Genomic DNA, 24609 nt, shown 5'->3' with positions numbered 1-24609 from the left:
GTAATTAAAGTGATGGATAACATTTTTTAAAAAAAAATACAGTCTTTTAAACTGGGACAGTCTTCACATATTTGCAGATTTAAATTAGATTTATAAAGTATTGCATGATTTGGCCCCAGCTCCTCTGACTGAGTCCATCAGCCAAAGAAACACCTCTGAGCGTGTCACTCGAGGCTGTCAGAGGTGACTGTCTCATTCCTCTGCGCAGGAGCACTTTCAGTAAGTCAGCCTGGTCAGTGAGGAGCGCTGGTGAGTGGAACTCAGTACCCGAGGAGGTTAAACTGCTTACAACATACAAGGCCTTCACAACAAAAACTGAAAATGTGGCTAGTTAACACCTATAACTGCCAACACTAAAAGACAAGTATGTTATGTAGTTTTTTTGTTATGATAACAAAAATTATGGTTTTATTCTCTCTTAATAGTATAGTTTAGATTATCTATCCTGCATTATATTGTCATGTAGATGTATTCTACTGCTTTTTTACATAATGGCCAGGGGACTACAGATGAAAACTAGCGTTCTGGCTAATTCTGGCTTTTTTAACCATGTGTATTTCATGTGTTTTATGAAATTGCATTGTCCCCTTTCAAAAATAAACTGAAACTGAAACTGATAGCTGCATTCCTGTTCACCACAAATACCACAGACTAATGCTTTCATATAAATGAGCAAATATTCTACAACACATTTCTTTTCCATCCATCCATTATGTGTCACGCTTATCCTCACTAGGGTCACGGGTGTGCTGGAGCCTATCCCAGCTTACTGCAGGCAGGAGGCGTACACCCTGAACTGGTTGCACGTTTCTTTTCTCATTCGAGGGAAACAAAGTATACGTTAATGAATATTACATGATGTGAAGACCATTCATTTTAGACAGAGGGGTGCTTTGCTGCTTCAGGACCTAGGAAGTCTTTCTGGGATAAATGGAACCACGAATTCTGCTGTTTACCAAACAATCCTGAAGAAAAATGTCCAGCCATCTGTTCGTGAGCTCAAGCTGAAACGAACTTGGGTTCTGTCGTAGGTCAATGATCCAAAACACACCAGCAAGTCCACCTCTGACCTGATTCTAATGAGATGCTGTGGCATGACCTTAAAAAGGCTACGCATGCTGGAAAACCCTCGAGTGTGGCTGAATTACAACAATTCGGCAAAGATGAGTGGGCCAAAATTCCTCCACAGCGCTGTATGGGACACTTTGCAAGTTATTCCAAATGCTTGATAGCAGTTGTTGCTGCTAACGGTGGGCCTACCAGGTTTAGGGGGCAATTACTTTTTCACATAGGGCCATGTAGGTTTGTTGTCCCCCCCCCCATTAATAGTAAACACCTTAATTTAAGAACTGCATTTTGTGTTGTCTTTGACTAATATTTAAATGTGTTTGATGATGGGAAACAAATATTTAAGTGGAACAAACATGCAAAAACATAAGAAATCAGGAAGGGTGTCACTATCACACCAGTGTGGATAGATAGATAGCCAGATAGCTAGATAGCTAGATAGATAGATAGATAGATAGATAGATAGATAGATAGATAGATAGATAGATAGATAGATAGATAGGATTTTATTTTATTTTTTGGGTAAATAAAAACAACCAATTTTCACAGATGAAAAAATGCATTTATTTTTAACTTATTGTATTTACAGTGCCCGCCCGCGACACTGGTGAGGATAAGCGGTACGGCAAATGGATGGATGGATGATATTTACAGTGTGTACATAAACAGGAAACGACCTGTTTCGTTTTCCTTCACATTCTCAGCAGAATATCAACGTCAACGATATCAACCCGCCCCCGCTCCCCTAATATTGAACCAAACATGGGAAACAAATCCAGTTTAGGGTTAGGTACAGCTACAATACACTTAAATGACATTAGTCCGTCCGTAGGAAGAAAAAAAATGACACGGACATCTGTTACACGGTTTTTACAAGGTGAAATAAATGTTTGTTGTTTTTTTTAAAAAATTGTCTCTTTATTATGTGCTCCGTGGCTCTATATACATATATAAACACTTTCAAAATCATTACACGGGATGATCACATTCACAGTGAGCAAACTAGGCTTCAATGTCAGCTTTAAGAACGACACTGGAGTTTGCAAATCCTTCGTGATCGACGACAGACAAGGTGCACTCAACATTGGCAGGAGTCCGGACAGAGTGCGCCTTGCAGCCCTTGACGCTGTTGTCGACGTTGGCGCACGGACTGGGGGCCCTCCAGAATAAAGCGCTGAGCATCTTTCTGATCTCCGGCCTCACGAGACAGTACAGCAAGGGGTTCAAGCAGCTGTTGGCGTGCGCCAAGCACACGGTGACTGGGAAGACGTAGGCGTGCACCATGTAGTAGGACCGGTCCCAGTTGACTGCGTTAAACTTGACTAAGACGCCCCAGAAGGTGATGGCGTGGTTTGGCATCCAACAGCAGAAAAAGGATAAAACAACAATGGCCACCGATTTGGTGACTTTGGATCTCCTCTGTCGGTTGCCGGTGCACATGCTCTTGCGTCGAATGAAGCGCAGAAGCATCAGGTAGTTGACGGACACGATGATCAGAGGGATAATGAAAGCGACGAGTATCTTTTGGACGTGATAGAGGGCGAGCCAGTCGTGTCCTTCGGGGAATTTCAGGAGGCAGAGTTTTTCTCCGGCGACCACGGTGACCGCGGAGAAGACCGCCGTTGGGGCCGTGGCCACCGTGGCCGCCGACCACAGCGCGGCGCACACCCACTTGACCCACCGCGACCATCTGGGCGCCGATCTCTTGAGCGCCCGTGTGACCGACAAGTACCTGGTGACGCTCATGGCCGTCAGGAAGAAGACGCTGGCGTACATGTTCATCACCGTGACGGACAGCACCACTTTGCACATGGCGCCCCCGAAGGGCCAGCTGAAGTCCAGCGCCGTGTCCACGGCCCAGAAGGGCAGCGTCAGCACGAACTGGAAGTCGGTCACGGACAGGTTGATGACGAAAACGTTGATGGCCGACTTCTTGCGACCTTGTCTCAGCCTCATGAGGTAGAAGACGAGCAGATTGCCCACCAAGCCCACGGCGCACACCACCGAGTAGACCACGGAGATGAGGATCCTCAGGAAGGCGCCCACGTCGGTGTCATCAAAACGGAACGTCTCCTCTCCAGCCGCGCTCCGGTTCCACGCGTCGCTCTCGTTTGACATCGCATCCATCTTCAACTCGGACAAAAACGCAACACGGGCCAATTGCTGCCCATCGTCACTCCTGTCTGACGAGCAGCGTGGTTTTTTATAGCCTCGTTCGTGATGGGCTGGCTTTCACAAACATGTGTGCAGCAGCATCACCGCCGCACTTCTTGCTGGATGCAACAATCGTTACCATGGGGATACGTATCGCGCAAAGGGTGTGCGTAAAAGGCGCGCAAAGACTTAGCAATAAGGAAGCGTGGAAAAGAAAACAGAACCGAGTGAAATGAAGCAAATTACGGGTGTGCCTTGTTTTACATCAACAAAATGAATAAATACTGATCCAACCCAAATTGTGTCAATTGTGTCGCAGACAGATACGGTAAAGGTCTCTGGTGAGTCATTGTTTGAGTCGCTTTCCTGTTCTCTCTGTGAAAAGAAAAACAACAAAACAAAACTAGACGAATCGCTTCATGTAGACAATAAACTTATTTTTACAGGACAACCGCATGGGTTGGATGGATCATGGATGTGTATTTTCCTCCGCTGTTCCACTAGATGGCGCACGAATACAGTCGGGGTCAAAACGTTTTCATTATTTGTATTTATTGATTTGTTTTTATTTGTTTTCTTTTGTTTTGTTTCGTTTTCACACCTCCCCTGTTATCGTGCTGTTTTAGGGACAGGATAATTCAATTAAGCCCGTGTCGATAGGAATGGTTTACAGCGAGTGATTCATTTCTGTGTGTAGACAGGAAAGTTGCGTGAACCCGAGTGTCCTTCGTGACCCAAGATGATGAATGGAAGTCCTTCGTCGTACGGGCGCGCAGGGTGTCAGCACCGGGTCGGGTCCGACGACTCGGAGTCTCCTTTAAAGCGCCTTGCAGTTGAGCTGAAGAGAAAGCCTATTGTCTTGGTTCCACCCATCTGTGGGGGGCGGTTCTGCTGCGAAACTTTGCAAAGTTTTCAAGCTGTCACTGGCTGACTGTGGCGAGAGGCGGATGGAGGCGCGGGCGATCGTCAACACAGGCTAAAGCCGACAAGCAACAAGTCAAGCGAGGGGGGGGGGGGGGTGTGGGGGGGGGGGGGGGGATGCATCCAAAGTAGCAGATGACGATGAGGCTCGAATTGCAGAAAGTGGTTTCAAGTATGCGCTCGCTGTAGCTGATCTGAATTGTCATCAGGCGCCGTGTTAGAAGCAATAAATGAGTGCAAACTTCAGCTCGCTGTGCTTCCAAAATGACCCGTTTGGAGTGCGGGCGTCACGCTGGACGTGGAGCTTCTCCAGTCTACTTCTTCTTCCTACTACTTGTGACCGTGCTGGACAACTGCAAGCCTGGGCTGGGACTACCACGACAACCAGGTCAGTCAAGCTCTCCAAACACATGAATTGTAAATCACTTGAATCAAAAGATGTTCTTGTACTCACTGGCCTCGCGATGTAGGTCCTTTTATACAAAAGAAGTCCTTTTATACAAAAGAAGAACAGCTGTGCTTGGACTGAGCACAACAATGAAAAGCATTCCCCCCCCCCCCCCCCCCCCCCCCACCCCCAAAGCATTGAGTTCTTACGTGCCCTTGAGCGAAGCGGACCTCAACTACATCTCCCAGGCTCACGTCGACCTCTTAGCAAAGAAAAGGAAAAGATCATTTCCAGCAAATTTGCAGGAGTTGTTTTTTTCTTCTCCAAAGTAGCAAAATTGAAGCTCTCTTATGATTAATCATTGGCTTGCACATTCAAATCCGAGCCCAAATGTGGCCATGCAGGATCCTCCTGAGATTTGAGCGAGCCAAACGTTGCAGTACATCCAATTCCCCGTTCAACGGTCAGCATCACATGCAGCGTCGCGGATGCTTAGTACATCTGCCTCGCAGTTCTGAGGTTCTGTGCTCGAACCTTGGGTGTGACCTTCCTGTGCGGAGTTTGCTGTACTGTCCCACAGTCCAACACATGCATGTTGGGCTAATTGAAGATTAAATGACACTAATTAGGGTTCTGTGTATATACTGTAACAGCATAGAAAGGCATTGTACATACTGAAGCTATTAAAAATGACAGCAAAACTGGCACGAGACACACAAATGGTGGATCACATAGCTAAATGGATAGATCTGTCTGCTGGTTGCCCCAGAAACTAAGATACAGTACTGTTATTCTTCTCATGCCCCGATTGAACAGCTCTTCTTTTCCATGTTCTCTTCCCACCGTGGCTGCAACAGAGAGATTGCTCCAGGATCTTCCTCAGTATGAAGTGGTTCACCCCACTAGAGTGAATGTCAGAGGTCATTTCCTGTCCAACTTCCTGTCCCATCGTGCTCGCCGCGTACAGCGTCGCCATGCCTCAGAGGAGTCCGTGGACCCAGACAGAGTCTTCTACCAGCTGTGGCACAGTGGCCGCATTTTGCACTTTAACTTGACTCTCAACCAACACCTGCTGGCCCCAGGCTTTTTGACAGAGCGTCGCTATGGTGGCCTTAAAGGGGGAAAGATCCGCCCAACTGGATCTGCGCAGTGTCATTTCCTGGGTGAAGTGTGGGACGGGTCTGCTGTCAAAGGGAGTGCAGCGATAAGTACCTGCGATGGACTGGTGAGTTGTACACTAGTGCTTAAAATCACACTTTGCCCGTCAAAAAATCAACAGCTTGCGGCAGGAGCCCATAACTGCATGATTGGATTTACTTTTTCAACCAATGGGCATGCAACCTTCATCCATCCATCCATTTTCCGTACCGTTTATCCTCACTCGGGTCGCGGGTGTGCTGGCGCCAATCTCAGCTAACTCTTGGTGAGAGGCAGGGTACACCCTGAACCGGTCGCCAGCCAATCGCAGGGCGCATAGAAACAAACAACCATTCGCACTCACGAGCACACCTACGGGCAATTTAGAGTTTTCAATGAACCTACCATGCATGTTTTTGGACTGTGGGAGGAAACCGGAGTACCCGGAGAAAACCCACGCAGGCACGGGGAGAACATGCAAACTCCACACAGGCGAGGCAGGGATTTGAACTCCGGTCCTCCGAACTGTGAGACAGATGTACTAACCAGTCGGGCACTGTGCCGCAGCATGCAACCTGTTAAAAGTAATTAAAAATCAACACAACAGGCAGTGGTACTCGAGAATAGTTGAATATTATTTTCAATTTAATGCTTCATTTTCATTTTCGTTGCATGCATTACACAACAAAGAACCACTTTAAACAGGAGAGGGGGGCTAAGAGTGAGGGCCCACGCTAAACACCTTAAAGAGTATAAAATAACAAATATGAATAGGATAAAGTGTGCAATATAGTTATGTAGCAACCACAAATAAAAAAAAAAAAAATCCAAACCCCAAAAAACGATCACAAACCACTATAAGGTTGCAAAGGCGTGGAGAAGGATGGCCGCGCTGTTGATATTGAAGGTGGACAAAGTAACGTTCTTGATATGAGCTTGGAATAATAACACATTATCCATGATGAGACCTAGACTTGGAAAGGGTGGATTTTGTGCTGTTCATTTAGATTGGGAATTGCTTCGCTATTCCGATTCCATTATCGATACCGCTTATCGAGCCAGTTTCTTATCGATTCTCTTATGGCTGGGAGATTGTGAATACAATAAGTACGATTATTTCGATATAGAAATCCCGATTCATAAACACGACTATTCGTTGATTTCAAAACTTAGTATTTATTCAACTACCAAAACTCAACTTTAATGATAACTAATAGAATAAGAAAGTCATGATAAACTCTATAATTGTTTTTTTCACACAGGAAGACTATATGCATGTGACTATTGTTATATTACCTCTCTGTATGTGTTACTACAGCATTTGTGTGGTATGTTCGTTATTTGAAGGTCAATTCTAATGCAAATTTTTTGCTAACCAGTCAATCGGGTTTTCTGTTGAGTGCTTGCATTAAGCTGGTGATGTTTCGAAAACAAATTATGTCTTGTATTTAAGTATACAATGTGTGTACTTCTTGTTGTTGTGCATTTAGTTTTACAGCAAACCCGAACTGAGGTGCCATTAAACAGCGTAAAGCACGCTCAGGGAGAGCAGAACAACAAACGTCACATGCTTGCTGCAAGCAACACAGTGCGTCCAGGGTGCGTTTAAAACGCAGGAACTTGCATGAACGTTGCACCGTTCGGCATAATAATCGTTTTACTTTGATTATAATGTTGGTATGATCATTCGCGAGAAGCCAAATTCAAAATTGTGATTACATTTCAATTAATCGCCCAGCCCGAGATCTCGGGCTGTACCAATTAGAATGTGGATGGTGCTTTTCCTCTTTGGCTCGGAGGACACAACATCCATGATTTCCAAAAACAATAAGAAATGTGGATAAGTCAGACCACGGCACACTATTCCACTTCGCGTCAGTCCATCCCAGAGAAGCTGGCGGCCTTTCTGGGTGTTGTTGACATATGGCTTTCGCTTTGCATGGTAGAGTTTTAATTTGCATTTGTAGATGTAGCGATGAGCTATGTTAACAGACAATGGTTTTCTGCATTGTTCCCGAGCCCACGTGGTCATCTACGTTCCTACCGTCACCTATGGTCACGAGCTGTGGGTCGTGACCGAAAGAACAAGATCCTGGATACAAGCGGCCGAAATGAGTTTCCTCCACAGGGTGTGTCCGGGCTCTCCCTTATAGAGATGCTCTGTCATCCGAGAGGGGCTCAGAGTAGAGCCGCTGCTCCTCCACGTTGAGAGGAGCCAGATGAGGTGTCTCGGGCATATGATTAGGATGCCTCCCGCACGCCTCCCTGGAGAGATGTTCTGGGCACGTCCCACCGGGAGGAGACCCTGGGGACGACCCAGCACATGCTGAATAGACTATGTCTCCCGGCTGGCCCGGGAACACCTCGGGATCCCCCCGGAAGAGCTGGATGAAGTGGCTAGGGAGAGGGAAGTCTGGGCTTCCCTGCTAAAGCTACTGGCACCGCGAACCGACCATGGATAACCAGAAGAAAATGGATGGATGGATGGATATTACTGTATATACATATACAGTAATAATAAGAATAAAAGAATGCCCTTTTACTGTCACAACCATACACAAGTACAATATGACTGAGATGAGATGCAATGTATAAATGTTCTAACTGTGGGTTGCGAAGTAAACATTGGCCTTCCAGTCATGTTCTCTAAATTGCTGAGGGTTACCTGGTGACGTAGCAGCTGCGTAATCCCTGGCGCCTACCCAGTGATGCCGAACCCCACTGAACCTTCGCGCGGGTTCGGCAACTAAGATTCACACACACCGGTAACTCTTGAATCAGGAAGAAATGTCTTAAATTGGACTCATTTTAAGAAGTTTTCACTTAAACTGAGTAAGAAACAAGCCATCAAAGAAGAATTCACAAACTAGTTTGGAGTTTATTGTACTTGAGTGAGAGAGAATGAGTATTTCACCACTTATTTTAAGATACAGTATTTTTCTCCTCTAGAGAGCTTAGCATATTTTTCGTATTTCAAGAAATCTTATCAAGTGTGGTTTTCTTACTGCATTGGCAAATAATTTCACTTGTTCCTAGTCAGAATCCTCTCAAAACAAGTATATATTTCTTATATTTATACAGGCAATTTTTGCAGTGTACATTAGTGCAGCAGCAGAGCTAGCACAATACCCTACACATCAAAATGACAATTTAAACCAAAGCGGTTATATTGTGCAGCGCAGGTTTTTATATAGTATTACAATATTGGCGCCAAGTTGGAAAAGTTCAGAACCAAAATCCTCTGGGTTGGATAGATTATCTGGATTGGGAAATTGTCTGAGTCCATTCATAAGTGCGTGTAAAGATTGCTCCACATTCTTGATATGGCTGAAGGAGATACGAGTTAGTTTTGTTTTGGATACTTATAAATTGACATTGAGAGAAACAAAAAACAGATGGTCAGATATGGATTAATCTGACTCAGTAGAGTTAGAGGGCGTTGTACCAGATCAGTGGGTGAGAATCAGGATGTGGCTGTTGGGGTGGGTAGGGAAGTTAATGAGTTGCTGTTGTGGTGCCAAGCTGTCCAGAGTCCAGACCTAAAGTTGTAATAATGTTTGACATTGTCCATATGGATGTCAAAATGCATCCATCCATCCATTTTCTTTACCACATAACCTGCCCGGGGTTCTGGGGAGCCGAAGCCTATCTCGGGTGACTTCAGGCAAAAGGCAGACAACACCTTGGACTGGTCGCCAGTAAATCACAGGGCACACATTGAGACACACAGACATCAATAAACCCACTGGTGTGTTTTTTTTGGTGGAGTATGTTTACACCTTCAAATCAAAACAATTTCCCGGTAATTATTCTAGCACTATCCATCCATATCCATCCACTCAAAAATAAGCGTGTCAAGTTAGTTGAAGATTGAATTGTCTGTAGTTTTGATTGTGTGTGTGAATGGTTGTTTGTCTATAGTTGCCCTGTGATTGACTGGTGACCAATCTGGTGTACCCTGCCTCTCGCCCAAAGTCGGTTGGGATAAGTTCCAGCACACCCACCAGACCATGAGGAGAAGTGCTATGGATAATTCAATTGTCGTAATGGCAATGTTGTGATGACTGTATATCTTAATTCATACACACAGTTGATATTATTAAGATTACATCTAAAACTACATGGCTGTCGAAGTACAATCCTCCATCTGCACTTTATCATGTCTAATTTTGAACATAATCTCAGTGTTCTCCTACATGTACTGCACTGTTGAAAGTAATTAGCCAAACAACCAATGAAAACAAGTTGAGAGGAACGTTAGGGACACATAAATACCAGTTTGTCATAGAGAGGATTATTATTATTATTAAATTACGAGTATGTCTGCTTTAAAACAGTTAAATATTTACGCACAACATACATAGCTGGCTTTTAAAACATAGATGTCTCCAATGTCTAACAGCAGTCGTTGCTGTAAAGTTTCGTTTGATTCTGGGGGGAAAGAAACTGCAGCAACACGTACTACTGTGTATGTTTGATGAATATACAAGTCACCATGATGCAGAATCACTGGGTGGCCTGCAGGATGTTCCCATCTCGAGGTGATAGGAGACAACCATGACACCCAAAGCCCAGCGCCACACTAAACAGAATGGTCTTGGAATATGTGAATCTGTGGTTGTGTAGAATCTTTCTTTTTTTCCTGCTTAAAGTTGATGAAAGTCTCAAAACTTACTTTCCCTCTTTTATTGATCGATTGATTGTTTTCTTTTTTGCCATTTTAGATTGTTGGCTTACTGGGGTGAGAAAAGTTAAATGAAGGAAATACACAGCCATTTTTGAAGATAAAATAATCTGCGGATATGCTGCAATAAATAATTGTTTAAATCTTTCTCCTTCCTCTACCAAATGATTTACGACCCACTACTGGGCTGGACCCCGTAGTTGGGGACCCCTGCTTTTGTCGACAGTCCCTATGGACTGAACCACTATCCATCCTCTAACAAACACTGTCTCTTAATGTCTTATTTTTTTAATTCAGCATGCAGCATGGTATTGTTTTCCACAGGTGTGAATTTGAACGCAAATACTATAAGTGCTCTGTGATTGACTGGCAAATAATTCACGCTGTACCCCCCCCCCCACACACACAACAGTCAAATTTGAGTTTGTAGGATACAACAATCGCACTAATTTCTTGCATTTTAGCCTTATATATTTTACTTCTTGTTTTCTTTTGCATGCTAATAAAGACACTGTACGCTACAGTATGTGGTCATTATAGCCTTGTTAATGATAATAATTATTGGGTTTGTATCAGATTTGAATTGACAGATCTGTTTTGACCATTCATTCCTAAATGAGCGCAAATGAAACAACCTTGTGTTTTGTCGGAGTTCAATTGTATGCTTACTTAGAAAGTGCTACAGAAAAATCTTTCCACGGTTCAAATGTCCTTACTGCGATGGTTGCATGCTTTCATGCAATTTAAACACTATGATAATATTTGTTCTGGGGTGGCAGGGGCTCATTCTGAAATGAATCAGTTCCTTAGGAGTTAAAATCCTACTATGGACCAAATATTTTTCTTTTTACGTGCCATGGAGCAACAAAGACCTGAACCCCAAACTGCTTCTAGCGCTTTCCCTCCGTAGAGTGTAAGGACAATTTCCCCTGGTGGTGAAAAACAGAATTAAAAACAACAATAGATAAAAGAAGAACTGACACACCAATGATTCTTTTTGAATGTATTTTTCTACATTGATTTTCATTTGAGGTGACGAGTTAAGGAAGTTACTTACTCTCTTGAACTCTTTAGTCTGATGGCCAATGTGATGAAGTAATAGTAGTCTTCCAGCATTCATGTGTCGGGCTTTAGCTTTTTTCTCTTCAAAGGGAGAATTCCTACCAGATTCCATGCATGGGTTTTCTGTATGGTTCATGGACATTTGGATGTGTTTAATGTATGATATAATATGAACATACATGCAAATCAGTCGCATTTTGCCGAAATTCGCCGTTTAGAACTCAAAATAGGCCATTTACGTGACTCGTATAGATCCGATGAGTTTTTCCTGGGGGGGTCGCCGTCGCAGTCGTCATACGCTGTTTCGTACTCCTTGAACACTGGCAGCTAGAGCCAGTCCAGACATCCACCATCCACACACAGATGTAATTGTGAATATTACTCCGAGGCGGGCTAAAATGCGAGCGCATTGGCCTGAGGCTCCGCCTGTGAGCTCACAGGAATTGACGAGACCTGAAAAAACACTTCCGCCACTTAGTAATGGTACTTTTACTCCGTTACAATGATCTAAATGTCGGTCTCAGACACACACACACACACACACACACTCACAGCAACATCAGAATTTGCACATTCACATTTTACTTTGTAATTTTTTAAAATTGATGTTCATGCTGTGGTTAAAAAAAATCAGAAGTGACTCAGTATTTACTCAGTACTTGAGTAATTATCTTACTGGGTACTTTTTACTCTTAAGTAATTTTTTGGAGGACTACTTGTTACCTTTACTTGTCAAATAATTGTCAAGTAACAGTACTCTAAAATGTTTGGCGACTCTACCCACCTCTGGAGCAGACATCCTCTATTGCTACTCCTACGTTTAAGCAACATTTTTGTTCATCAGATCAGCCCATGTCGTATTTGTTACACTGGTCTTTTGTATTTTCGCGTTGAAGTGCCGCGGGTTGTGGCCCTGATTGTGGTCCCAGCGGAACCGCGAATCACACGTAACATCGGCGACAAGAGCTGATCTGCTAGTACATCTTGTATTAATTAGAAAACGTGCCTACAATTATCTAATTAGTTTACGGATGTTCATGTTAAATGTATTAAGTGACAGAGCGATGTTAGGGATTATGTCACAACACAGAATAAACTAACTTCAAATTCAGAAATGGCCAATAAAAACAGAAAAATACTGTACTTAATATTTTCCAGGAGGATGCATTTGGGATTAGCCTTTGAAGTCTGTAATAATGAAAAATGAAGTGAAACAGACAATGATTTTAGTAAATTCTTTTCCAGAATGAGAGCGCTTAAAGAGGCGGATGCTATTTATGTGGCACAGCTTGAAGCAGGCATCAGGTGGAGGTGGAAATGGGCCTGTCTCAAATTGGAGGCCAGAACAAAAAAGCAAATAAATGAGGCAAATTTAATTTTAATCTTAAATTTGTACATCAACATGTACTTGAGCGGTGTAAATGAATGTTTTCTTGCGTGAAGAAAGTGTTTTTATTTTGCCTTATTTTACACTTCAGTGTCTTCCAGATTGCTTAATTTATGTTAAAATCACAAAAATTCTTTGCGGGGGCACCGTGTACCCCCCCCCCCCCCCCCCCCCCCCCAGGCCCCCACTAAAATGTTGGGTTTTTTGGGTCACTTTTTTCATGCTTTTGCTATTTGCATGTCTGTATAAATCACAGGGCTGTACGCATAATGATTTTTTGAGAGGAGATCAACGCAATTTGTCGAGAGATTATGTATGCAATTATAAATGTAATCAAAAATATTATCAGTGGCTTTTGTTGATGAGTGGATGACATTCCCTTATACCAGGGGTGTCCAAAGTTTTTCTTCCAAGGGCCACATACAAAAACATCAAAGGATGCAAGGGCTCCTTTGACATTCTTTACCTTTTTTTACCATGCTAAAACCAATCCATCATTCTAAGTATACTGTATGGCAAGCAATTCCATGTTGTTTATGTATATAGTTGTTTATTAAAAAACAAACAAAACAAAACAAAAACACAGTTAGCAGTAGGTGATGAAGCAAAAAGTCAAGAATATTTTAGAATTTTTGGGTGGACAGCGGCCCTGTATCCCACAAGCAGTGGTGATTTCTGGTATGTGTGACACTGTATATGCAGCTGCACAGGGTGGCATTGCCAGACAGGGCACATAAGATTAAAGCGTAAATCGTACTAACCTGATAGTCCGATTTATGCTTTAATCATTCAAATCAAACTAATTTGCCACGTAAAGGGGAACAACGTCATTTTTTATATGTATAAAATTTAGGGAAAGTGATGAGAAACCTTTCTATCAGTCTCGTAATCTGAAGGTTGCTACATTTTATGAAATACGAGTTCTAGATGACAGAGGCTTGCTTAAACTTAGAACACACACAAAACACAACCAAGAGTGGAATTTTTTGTACAACCCAAATTCCAATGAAGTTGGGACGTTGTGTTAAACATAAATAAAAACAGAATACATCCATCCATTTTCCGTGCCGCTTCTCCTCACTAGGGTCGCGGGCGTGCTTGAGCCTATCCCAGCTATCATCGGGCGAGAGGCGGGGTACATCCTTAACTGGTCGCCAATCAATCGCAGCGAACATATAAACAAACAACCATTCGCACTCACATTCACACCTACGGCAATTTAGAATCCGCAATCACCTACCACGTATGTTTTTGGGATGTGGAAGGAAACCGTAGTGCCCGGAGAAAACCCACACAGGCACGGGGAGAACATGCAAACTCCACACACACGGGGCCGGGATTTTAACCCCGGTCCACAGAACTGTGAGGCAGATGTGCTAACCAGTCGGCTGCCAAACAGAATACAATGATTTGTAAATCATGTTCAACCTATATTTAATTAAATACACTACAAAGACAAGATATTTAATGTTCAAACTGATAAACTTTATTGTTTTTAGCAAATCATTAACTTAGAATTTAATGGCTGCAACACGTTCCGGAAAAGCTGGGACAGGTGGCAAAAAAGACTGAAAAAGTTGAGGAATGCTCATCAAACACCTGTTTTGAACATCCCACAGATGAACAGGCTAATTGGGAACAGGTGGGTGCCATGATTGGGTATAAAACGAGCTTTCCTGAATTGCTCAGTCATTCACAAGCAAAGATGGGGCGAGGTTCACCTCTTTGTGAACAAGTGGGTGAGAAAATAGTCGAACACTTTAAGGACAATGTTCCTCAATGTACAATTGCAAGGAATTTAGGTTCAAAGAATCTAGAGAAATCACTGCATGTAAGTGGCAAGGCCGAAAACCAACATTGAATGCACGTGACCTTCGATCCCTCAGGCGGCACTGCATCAAAAACAGACATCAATGTGTAAAGGATATCACCACATGGGCTCAGGAACACTTCAGAAAACCAATGTCAGTAAATACAGTTTGCACTACATCCGTAAGTGCATCTTGAAACTCTACTATGCAAAGCAAAAGCCATTTATCAACAACACCCAGAAACGCCGCCGGCTTCTCTGGGCCCGAGCTCATCTATGATGGACTGATAGAAAGTGGAAAAGTGTTCAGTGGTCCGACGAGTCCACATTTCAAATTGTTTTGGGAAATTGTGGACATCGTGGCCAAAGCGGAAAAGAACCATCTGGACTCTTTTGGACGCAAAGTTCAAAAGCCAGCATCTGTGATGGTATGGGGCTGTGTTAGTGCCAATGGCATGGGTAACTTACACATCTGTGAAGGCACCATTAATGCTGAAAGGTACATATAGGTTTTGGAGAAATGACATTTACAAGGGATCTAGAGGGAAACACACAAAGGGGTCTAACTAAAGAAAGAAAATAACACCAATAATGGCAAAAGACGAAAAATAGGCATACGAAAAGGGACATAGAACACCGTGTGTTGCTGGGCTAAAAATGTGAATGTGAATGTTTAATGCATTGAGTCAGAGCGAAAGAGAGAGCGAACAAAGTTGGGATTTTATGTGAAGCTAGTAATTTCCCCAAAGTTATTAAGCGCTAATATTGTACAGTCTGGCAAACACTGGTGTGTTACTCACGAACGTAGATCAGCTGGTGGGTGGTGGGGGTCTGTCTCAGTCGTCTCGGGAAGCACGGAGACAGGTTTGGTCGAATGAGAAAAAGGATGCAGAAAAATGAAACAAAAACAAAAGAGGCAGAAGAAGAAAAATTGTTGTTCGTCACGCCTCGTTGGGAGAACATTACCGTCTCTCTCCCCACCTGCTTTCCGGGATCCGCTAGGAAGTTCAGAGAACTCATGTTTGGCTGGGAGCGTATCTGCTAGTTCAGCGGAAACTGTTCTGGAGGCTTAGCAGTGGCGATCCACGGAGGCTAGGGAGCCGGGTCTCCATCCCCAAGGCCCACGTGCCTGAACAAAGAAAGATGAGGGGGGAGGGGTGGCCGAGGCCAGCCTGTGGCTGGCCAGGTTACCCAGCTAGAACACAAAGAGAACAAGAAGGCGGTAGCAAGGTGTTAAATACCCCGGGGGCATGTCAGAGAGGACTGAGGACCAGACAAGACCACACCCATCAGCTTGAATCTAGTCTACAATTTTGACCCATAAAATGGATTTAAAAACATATATTACTATAAAATACCCTCAACTTTGTACTCTCTACTTACAGGTCAAGCATATAGACTGGCTGTTTATACTTTAGTCTTGGCAAATCAACTGCTTATGGTTCAAATCACATTTCATGCTGCTTTGAGTCAAATCAAGACAAACGGTTCTCAAATTTCGTTGCTGCACTTGTAAAGTTGACACACTGACATACATCAAGGCATACATTGCGAATTGGATATATTCAACAGAGTTGGTAAAATATAAAAACATACATTTTCCTTTGGTTAAACATTAAATGAGAGTCCACGGTTTGGCACTGTTGCTATGCTGAACCCCTGACGAGGTTGCTCGGTCCGCTCGTGGGAAAGCGGGAGAGTGCTCAAATCAACAACACGCTGCTCTCTCCCTGCTTCGATGTGCAACTGGCTGCTGGACTTTCTGACAGGGAGACCGCAGGCAGTACGGGTCGGCAGCAACACATCCAGCACCATCACTCTGAACACGGGGGGCCGCTCAAGGTTGTGTGTTGAGCCCCTTCCTCTTCACCCTGCTGACCTATGACTGCACATCAACATACAGCTCCAACCTCTTCATCAAGTTTGCAGACGACGCAACTGTGGTGGGTCTCATCAGCAATAGAGATGAGACAGACTACAGAAGTGGAGTGAGCTGCCTGGCTGGGTGGTGCAAGGACAACAATCTCTCCCTAAATGGGGAGAAAACCAAGGTGATTGTTGTGGACTTCAGGAGATTGTACTCCCAGCATGCTCCCCTGAACATTAACGGTGCTGCGGTGAAGAGAGTATGCAGCACAAAGTTCCTGGGAGTGCACATCAGAGAGGACGTCTCCTGGACCAGCAACACCTCATCACTGCCCAAGAAAGCTCACCAGCGTCTCTACTTCCTGCGCAAGCTGAGAAGAGCCAGAGCCCCGACCCCAATCATGTGCACGTTCTACAGAGGGACCATAGGGAGCATCCTTATCACTGTGTGGTATGAAGCCTGCACCGCATCCTGCAGCCAGGACTCTCCATCGCATAGTGATGGCATCTGAGAAGATCATCGGATCCTCTCTTCCCTCCTTGCAGGACATTTACAGCACCCACCTCACCCACAAAGCCCTCCGCATAGCGGGGGATGCCACCCATCCATCACACAGCCTCTTCAATCTGCTGCCATCAGGGAGGAGGAAACTGCGGAGTCTGCGGGCCAGGACTAGCTCAGGAAGGTGAACTCTCTGCCTGCTCTGCCCCCTCTCCCTGTCTTGTCCTCTGCCCACCTGAACTTTGACGCCCCACAAACATGCACATGCACGCACGCACACTCACACATACACACACACACACACACACACACACACACACACACACCCCACACTCAGGGTCGCAGCTTCCGCTTTAGCAGCATTGGGGTTTTGTCATCTAATTATTTGCCTTCGTTCTCTGACCTGGGCTATGTTGCACACGTCACATGATCTTTGATATTTGCACATTCAATTAATACCTTTTATACTGCATATACCATAGTTTTATTTAGTTTTTTGAATTGATGTTATTTGTACTGTCTTTGTAGCACCGCGGGCCCTTGAGTACCGTCATTTCAATCCACTGTATGTATGTTATCCATTTTGAAGAATTGACAATAAAAGTACCTTGTGCATTCTACCTTGTAAGTGGTGAAATAACTCGGCATCTTTCTGTTGACAAAGATAAAACAGATGTATTTTCTTCCCTCTGAAGGCCATTAAAACAAATTCTTTCACCCTATTCAACTCATATTGAGAGTTCACAGATGCATGTTGACATTTCCAATACAGTAGAAGGGCTGTATCACCAAAGCAAGGTCAGAATTCTGAGACTTTATCTGTGCACCAAATAGAAGCCAGAACAATAACCCTCAATAGGAGTGGAGGACGATCACACAATAAGCCATTGAGGATATGTTGGTTAAATCACCAAACCACCATGGAATTAATGATGGAGCTTCCAGAAGTAGATCTGTGGAATTAAACGACACATTACTATCGTCAGTCCGCTAACGTTGGGCGAAAGTGAAGAATCTGATGCAGTTATTATTATATGGGGGAAAGACAGGCTGGGTGTAACTGTGAATGAAACAAAGCTTGAAATACTCTTTCTAGAAAAAAAAAACAGGTTCAAAGAGTGGATTATTCTCTGTCTGCTCCAGTGCTCACAGGGGAGGTAGATATTCCATCCCTAGTAGTCTCTGAACCACACCAACCACTAACCGCTTGGATTGTAACGATGATCCTAAGAAGAGGCCACTGTCTCACAGACTTAATCCGTGCCTTAAGAGACTCAGAAATTATTGTATCTGAGGTCAATATAAAAAAGGCGTTTACCAAATAGAGAGCTTGAACAGGGAGAAGGAAGTGGTGTTTTGTGAGACTGCCTCACAAAATTTTGGATGGGTTTCTATGACAGCTGCACACTGGGAGTTAAAGTTAAAGTCCCCTTTATCAGGCATGACTTTCAGTGTGAAGAATGGCAGGCTATAGGTAGAGTGTTTTTGGTTGGGTGGAAACAAGCTGCTTACTTCCCAGTGAAACTTGCAATACCATTTCTGGAAGTGATGCTGTATGGCTTGACAACTATTAGTTTTAAAGATTCATTTTTACTGTATGTATCACACTAGGAAAAAGGTTTCCTTTTGAAGACTTCGGAGGACTTTAATTCAGTAGACACAGATGAATTACTCGATGTAGTTGATTTACATGAATGTAAGCTAGACCCTACCAAGGACACACTGCACACTATTTTGACACAAATTGGACACAAGTCCTGCGGCGGGTTCTGTAGCTTGTTTACGACCACCAGAAGGTCTGCATCATTTAATTGCACGCAATAAAAAAAAGAATGCAAAAACAGTGAAGGAGCTTCTAAACTTTCCAGAGGAGATGACAGCAGCCCAGTTAACAGTTGTTACCTAAAAAGGTACATCAGGGAAATTGAATTGATTGCAACGCTCTCCAGCATTTCCCACGGTTCTTTACTGGGTGTAATCTCTTGGATAAAGCCATATTGAGTTTAGTAGAAACCACAGATTCCCTCAACCACATGTGTGGACGTGTACTAAAGCTGCCCATTGGTTTCTACAACTCTCCAGAATTTTTGCAGCAAATTTAACAACATTCTCATAAGCTCGATGTGGGTGATGGATGTGGTGTAGCTAGTTGGAACAATAACTTCCTAACGCCAATGTAGCCTGTTGTATGAGGAGCTGTCAGTAACATAGTTCAGGATTACCTTTCACTCGAAACTAAAATAATCTCAAACACACACAACAAAAATACTATCATACACAGTACTGAAACGCACACACACCCTATTGAAATGTTCTCACGTTGCTGAAACTTTCTCACGCACACTTACCAAAAACACTCACACACTGTTTGTTCTCACACTACTGAGAATCTTACATACATCCATTTCTGAAACACTCTCATACTGATTACTGAAACACACACACATTATTGAAATGTTCTCATACACTAATAAAATGCTAAACAAATCCTCAAACACATCATAACCCTGCTTTCTTATACTCAAATACATGTTTCGTTAGTGTGTTTCAGTTGTAGGTGAGAATTTAAGTCGTTTGACAGTATTTCAGTTTGACGTATGTGTGACAGGTAATCTTGAATTACAGTATGTCCGTAACGACCTCTCATACACTTGTGTCTATATATATATATATGTATATATATTTCTATATATGAAATAATGTTCCAAATACAGTTAGTAAAAAAGCCTTTGACATACGTTACAGTAAGTGTTCAGTACTTCACCTGGCAGCTTGTAAGGACTGTGAGTGAATAAAAACTAGTCACAGATGACACATAAAATGTGCACTAGGAGTCATTTGATAACTCTTCCTGATAGGGATGCAATTAGGATTTAGCAATTCAAATGTGTAAATTAATCACCCTGAAATTTGAGTGGTCTTTTAAAAAGGAACAAAGGTCTTTTAGTTGTGGTGCCTTGTTTTGTTCTTCTCTGGCTCTCAAAAATAACAGATTTCCATGGTCATCATTTCATTTTAAATGAAAACTTAGGTCATAGGTTAAATGAAGACTCTAAACCAGGGGTGTCAAACTCATTTTTGTCTCAGGCCGCATTGTAGTTATGATTTCCCTCAGAGGGCCGTTAGAACAGTGAAACCATATAAATGTTTAATCACTATATCATATTATTACCATTACAAAACAAATTGAGGGATAACTACTTTTGAAATCAGAAGACAAAGATAATATTTTGTTCAATTATTGTTTAAGTTACTGTAGAAGAATGGTTTGGTAACAGAAAAATGCAATATCTCAACATTATTGTTTATTATTATGACAATTTAGAATTTTCGTACAGATTTTAGAAAAAAATCACGGAAGTTGACGAGCATGATTTGCTTTCGCGGGCCACATAAAATAATGTGGCGGGCCGCATCTGGCCCCCGGGTCTTGAGTTTGACACCTATGCTCTAAACCGTCCTTAGGTGTGCCTGAGTGTAAATGATTGTTCGTCTATATCTGATCATTGCTATTTTGGAGAGACAGATTATTTTACATATTTGTCCTTCGGAGGATGTTTAGAATTCTTTGACTCCATGAGATGTCTAGCTGCCTTTTTCTTTTTAAGACTACATTTCTTAGACAGTCTGCCTCCACACACATGGACAAAATCGTGAGCTTTTTGGCACAGCACATCATCTCTTGTGTGAAGACACAATAATAGGCACAACTAGACAAGAACAGTGTATGTTCTGTGAAACACGGAGGTTTTGTTATGTCCTGGGGTTGCTTTGCTCTATCCAGCAAAGGGTGTCTTGAATCGGTAATTGGTGAAAAATCCGAAGACTATCAAGGCATTTTTGGTGCAAAATGTGCTGCCCAGAAAATTTGGTTTCAGCCACATGTAATAGGTCCTCCAAAGACCCAAAACACAGCTACAATAAAAATACTAGGCTTTACACGAACAGGATTTTTGGGGCCAATCACCGATCAGCGAGTTTAAAAAAACGATGACTGATCACCGATCACAAGATGGAGTGTCTATTTAAATGACTTCATTTACTATATATACTTGTGTACTGTATACTGAGTATCTTCTTACGTCCAGTGATTCCCAACCTTGTCTGCCATGAGCAATCTTTAGGTGTGCTGTGGGAAATTATAAAATTTTACCTAACTGCTCAAAAGAATGTATTCATTTACAAGAAATAATGTATCTTTGTTCCACTATTTATTCCAGTGAGGCATAGTGACAGACATAACAAATAAATGCTCTTCTATTAAATGGCAGGAAGTACATACACTAATTACTGTGTATCTACTTTTTGTGACATTTTTGTTTGTTGGTGTGCCGTGAGATTTTCCAATTTTAAAATATGTGCCTTCGCTCCATCAAGGTTGGAAATCACTGCGCTAGTCAGGTCATGTATTCTAATCACTCAGGTCAAACCACCATTACAACATTGTAGAAATAATGGGAGCTGATTTACTGTAGTTGAATTACTTTATTGTAATTAAATTACTTCACTCACACCGAAACTTTCAATTCATCCATCTAACCATTTTCTTTACTGCTTCTCTTCACTAAGGCTGCTGGAGCCTATCCCAGCTATTTTGGGGCGGGAGGCGGGGTACACCCTGAACTGGTCGCCAGCCAATCGCAGGAATTTAGCAATTCAAATTAATCATGCAAAAATGTGAGTAGTCATTGAAACGAATTAAAATGCCATTAATCTGTTCTAGCCTTCGCCCCAAAAAACAACAGAAATTGTTGTAATATGTATTTTAATGAGCAAAAATAGCACTCCATAATGTTGTGCTTTATAAAAGGATACAGTAATGACCAAAACCGAAAATGAGAAACCCTAATAAAGGGTATCTTGTATTATTAACGTTTATTATATTAATGTATATTTAAAGTTATAGGCCCATTTTCTCAAGTGACGTGGCGGCGGTGACGTACACATTTATTTGCGGTTTCCTGTCCCTGTACGGCTGTCTAGCATTGTACTGTATATTACAGTATTTTCTTCTATTAACATCCTGATTTGCTGCTATTTTGCTCTTCAAAGTTGGCTAATCTCCCCTATAATGCAGTTCCAGCCAGAACAATGTAACAAGTGTACTTTACCACCCAATCACTTCTTTTGGTGTTTTGCGACTTAAAGCAGTAATTGGGACACTCCATTGGGCTACTAGCCGCTAGGATGATGATGGCAAAGCAAAGCAGTTCCCACAATTCACTGTGACACGCAAATTTGAATTACTGCAGTAATAAAGACATTAGTCTTTGTTAATGTGTGTTTATGTTACCTCTAGCTCATTGAATGTGTGTGTTACTTAACGGTTATATTTATGGTTGATTTATGGTGGGCTATGTCATTATCGAACCATGACTGTAAGTTGTTGATAATATAGTGACCCCTCAGTCAATTCAACTGGATAGTCAGCAAAGCTCTTCTGACATTGCTTGTTAACAACAAAGCGTTCTTAATTATTCAGCGTACACGCTTGCATGTCGGCTGCGGCAAAGCTAAGCGCTAGCAGCTATGAATGGCCATTGTGCTGCTCTTTCTGGTGTAAGTTCTGTAAGACTGATATATGTCTTAACTCCTCTCAGCTGAACAGTCATGATCATCACAGAGGATAGACTATATGACTGTGAGAACTGTTACATTATCTGTTTACATGTGTTACTGCACTGTTTCTTAGTGTTAGCATTGCAACATAGATGCTAATTAGTATTAGCATTAAGCTAGCAGACTGAAAAGCTAAGCTACATATGTAGTTGTTATAAATGCACAAGGTGTGATTTTCTTTGTTTCATGTTTAGTTTGACTGTATACTTCAACTGGGAGTGGCAATAAACCGCTTGAAGCCTCTTATTTGAGGAATTATTCACTATTTGCCAAAGTGCTTCTTATTGCGAAGTATGTTAAGTTCACTGCCACCACACAGCACTCATATCAAGTCTGCGCTCGCAAGGCAAAGCAAATGGCTTAGAGTCTTCAATTAACCTACCATGCATGTTTTTGGGATGTGAGAGGAAACCGGAGTACCTGGAGAAACCCCATGCAGGCACGGGGATAACATGCAAACTCCATACAGGTGAGAGCGGATTTGAACCCGGGTCCTCAGAACTGTGAGGCAGATGTGCTAACCATTCGGTCACTGTACCACCCCAAGAAATGTATATTAAAGTACATTTTATGTGTTTGGAATACAGTATTTTGAGTTGCTTGTATTTCAATGTACCACTCTATTCAAATTGTCCCATAATAACTTTGTGTGTGTTTTAAAAGAAAGGAAAAGTGCCTGTGATACTTTGACAGCTGACATGTCACCTTTCAATCTTTAGACAGGACTTTTCAAGTTGTCAAATGAAGAGTTCTTCATCCAACCCCTGGAAACACATGATGAGCCCTCAGCACCACAGGCCCATGCCATCTTCAAACGTCATGCTTCCTTCCCATCTTGGAGTCCAGTTCTACAGCCCATCTCAGGGAAACAAGCAGTCAACGGTTCCTGTGGAGTCAAAAGTATATGTCCTTTTTTCCATTGTACAAACATCACTGCAAATGACAGTTTTTACAGCACTTGAAATAGGACAATACAATTGGAATGGTGGGTTAACAGATTACCGTAATTTCTCAAGTATAATGCGCACTCATGTATACTACGTACCCCCAAAGTTGACCTTAAAATTCTGGAAAACCCTTCTACCTATCTATAATGCATTTTTACAATACATGATTTTTCTTCTACCCATATGATCAAAACATAAAATATTGTCTGTATTTTTTTTTTTTCCAAATAATTATTCTGAAGTTAAGCACTTCACTTTATTTGAACATGTAATACTTTCTTTGTATTTACTTGCTCTTATTTTGAAAAACACAGCCCTACTTTTATTTAGTAAATAAGAAAACACTCAGTTGTGCTCATATGTTTGATTACCCAGGCAGAATTTGTAAGATGTATACAATTCATTAAAGAAAACAAGAAGGACCAGGTGAAACACATTTAATTTTATTTTAATGGGATTCAAATTAAACTGTCAAGCATTTCAGAAAAACATTATCATTAAACAAAACATAACCATAAAGAAATTAATGATGGCTGTTGTTCAGTAAATAGTCGTATTTAAAAAAACAAAACAATATTTCACAAATTCTGTCTGGGTATGTGAACTTATGAGCCCAATTGTGCATATATGCAGTCATATGTACCCCTGTCATATTGGAATGAAAGTGTAGGCTACACCTTTTTCATAACCTCTTGGTGGCGGTGGCATACTAGAATGAAAGTGTAAAACTTTTTCATAACCTTTCAGGGCTGGTGGCATATTGGAATGAAATTGTACAGCATTTTCATAACCTCTAGATGGCGGCATACATTTATAAACTGTGAAAGTTTTTTTTTTCCCCTCCACTATTCACTTTTGACAATTTTTGGGGGAAAGAAAATGTGCATTATACATGAGAAATTACGGTAGTTTCATTTCAAGTGCAGGATTGATGAGTACATCGGTACCTTAATATACTTGTTTAGCTGTTTCCGTGACCAAGCTCGTAACACAATTCATATCAAGTCAAGCTGTTCGGTGTCTTTTGAATGACATTGACCCTGAGTACTGAATAACACAACATG

At 42.2% G+C, this 24609-nt stretch overlaps 2 protein-coding genes across 2 annotated transcripts in view; one reads left to right on the top strand and one right to left on the bottom strand.

Annotated features, from left to right (window-relative positions):
* Positions 1 to 2070: 2070 nt before the first annotated feature.
* On the bottom strand, positions 2071 to 3195 carry LOC133414777 (relaxin-3 receptor 1-like). The gene has a single exon (XM_061700394.1). The coding sequence runs from the start codon at positions 3193 to 3195 to the stop codon at positions 2071 to 2073; it is 1125 nt and encodes a 374-aa protein (XP_061556378.1).
* Positions 3196 to 4365: 1170 nt separating this feature from the next.
* Positions 4366 to 24609, top strand: part of LOC133416197 (A disintegrin and metalloproteinase with thrombospondin motifs 7) — a 100656-nt gene continuing 80412 nt past the window's right edge. Inside the window, exons 1-3 of the mRNA XM_061702949.1 lie at positions 4366 to 4531; positions 5389 to 5756; positions 23318 to 23498. Of these exons, the coding sequence (XP_061558933.1) occupies positions 4408 to 4531; positions 5389 to 5756; positions 23318 to 23498 (673 nt within the window). The 5' untranslated portion in view covers positions 4366 to 4407. The remainder of the gene's footprint in view (positions 4532 to 5388; positions 5757 to 23317; positions 23499 to 24609) is intronic.

Source organism: Phycodurus eques, chromosome 2, assembly GCF_024500275.1.
Source record: "Phycodurus eques isolate BA_2022a chromosome 2, UOR_Pequ_1.1, whole genome shotgun sequence".
Taxonomy (NCBI): Eukaryota; Metazoa; Chordata; class Actinopteri; order Syngnathiformes; family Syngnathidae; genus Phycodurus; species Phycodurus eques.
The sequence above is the reverse complement of the archived record's forward strand: the minus strand, read 5'-3'. Positions and strand labels throughout refer to the sequence as shown.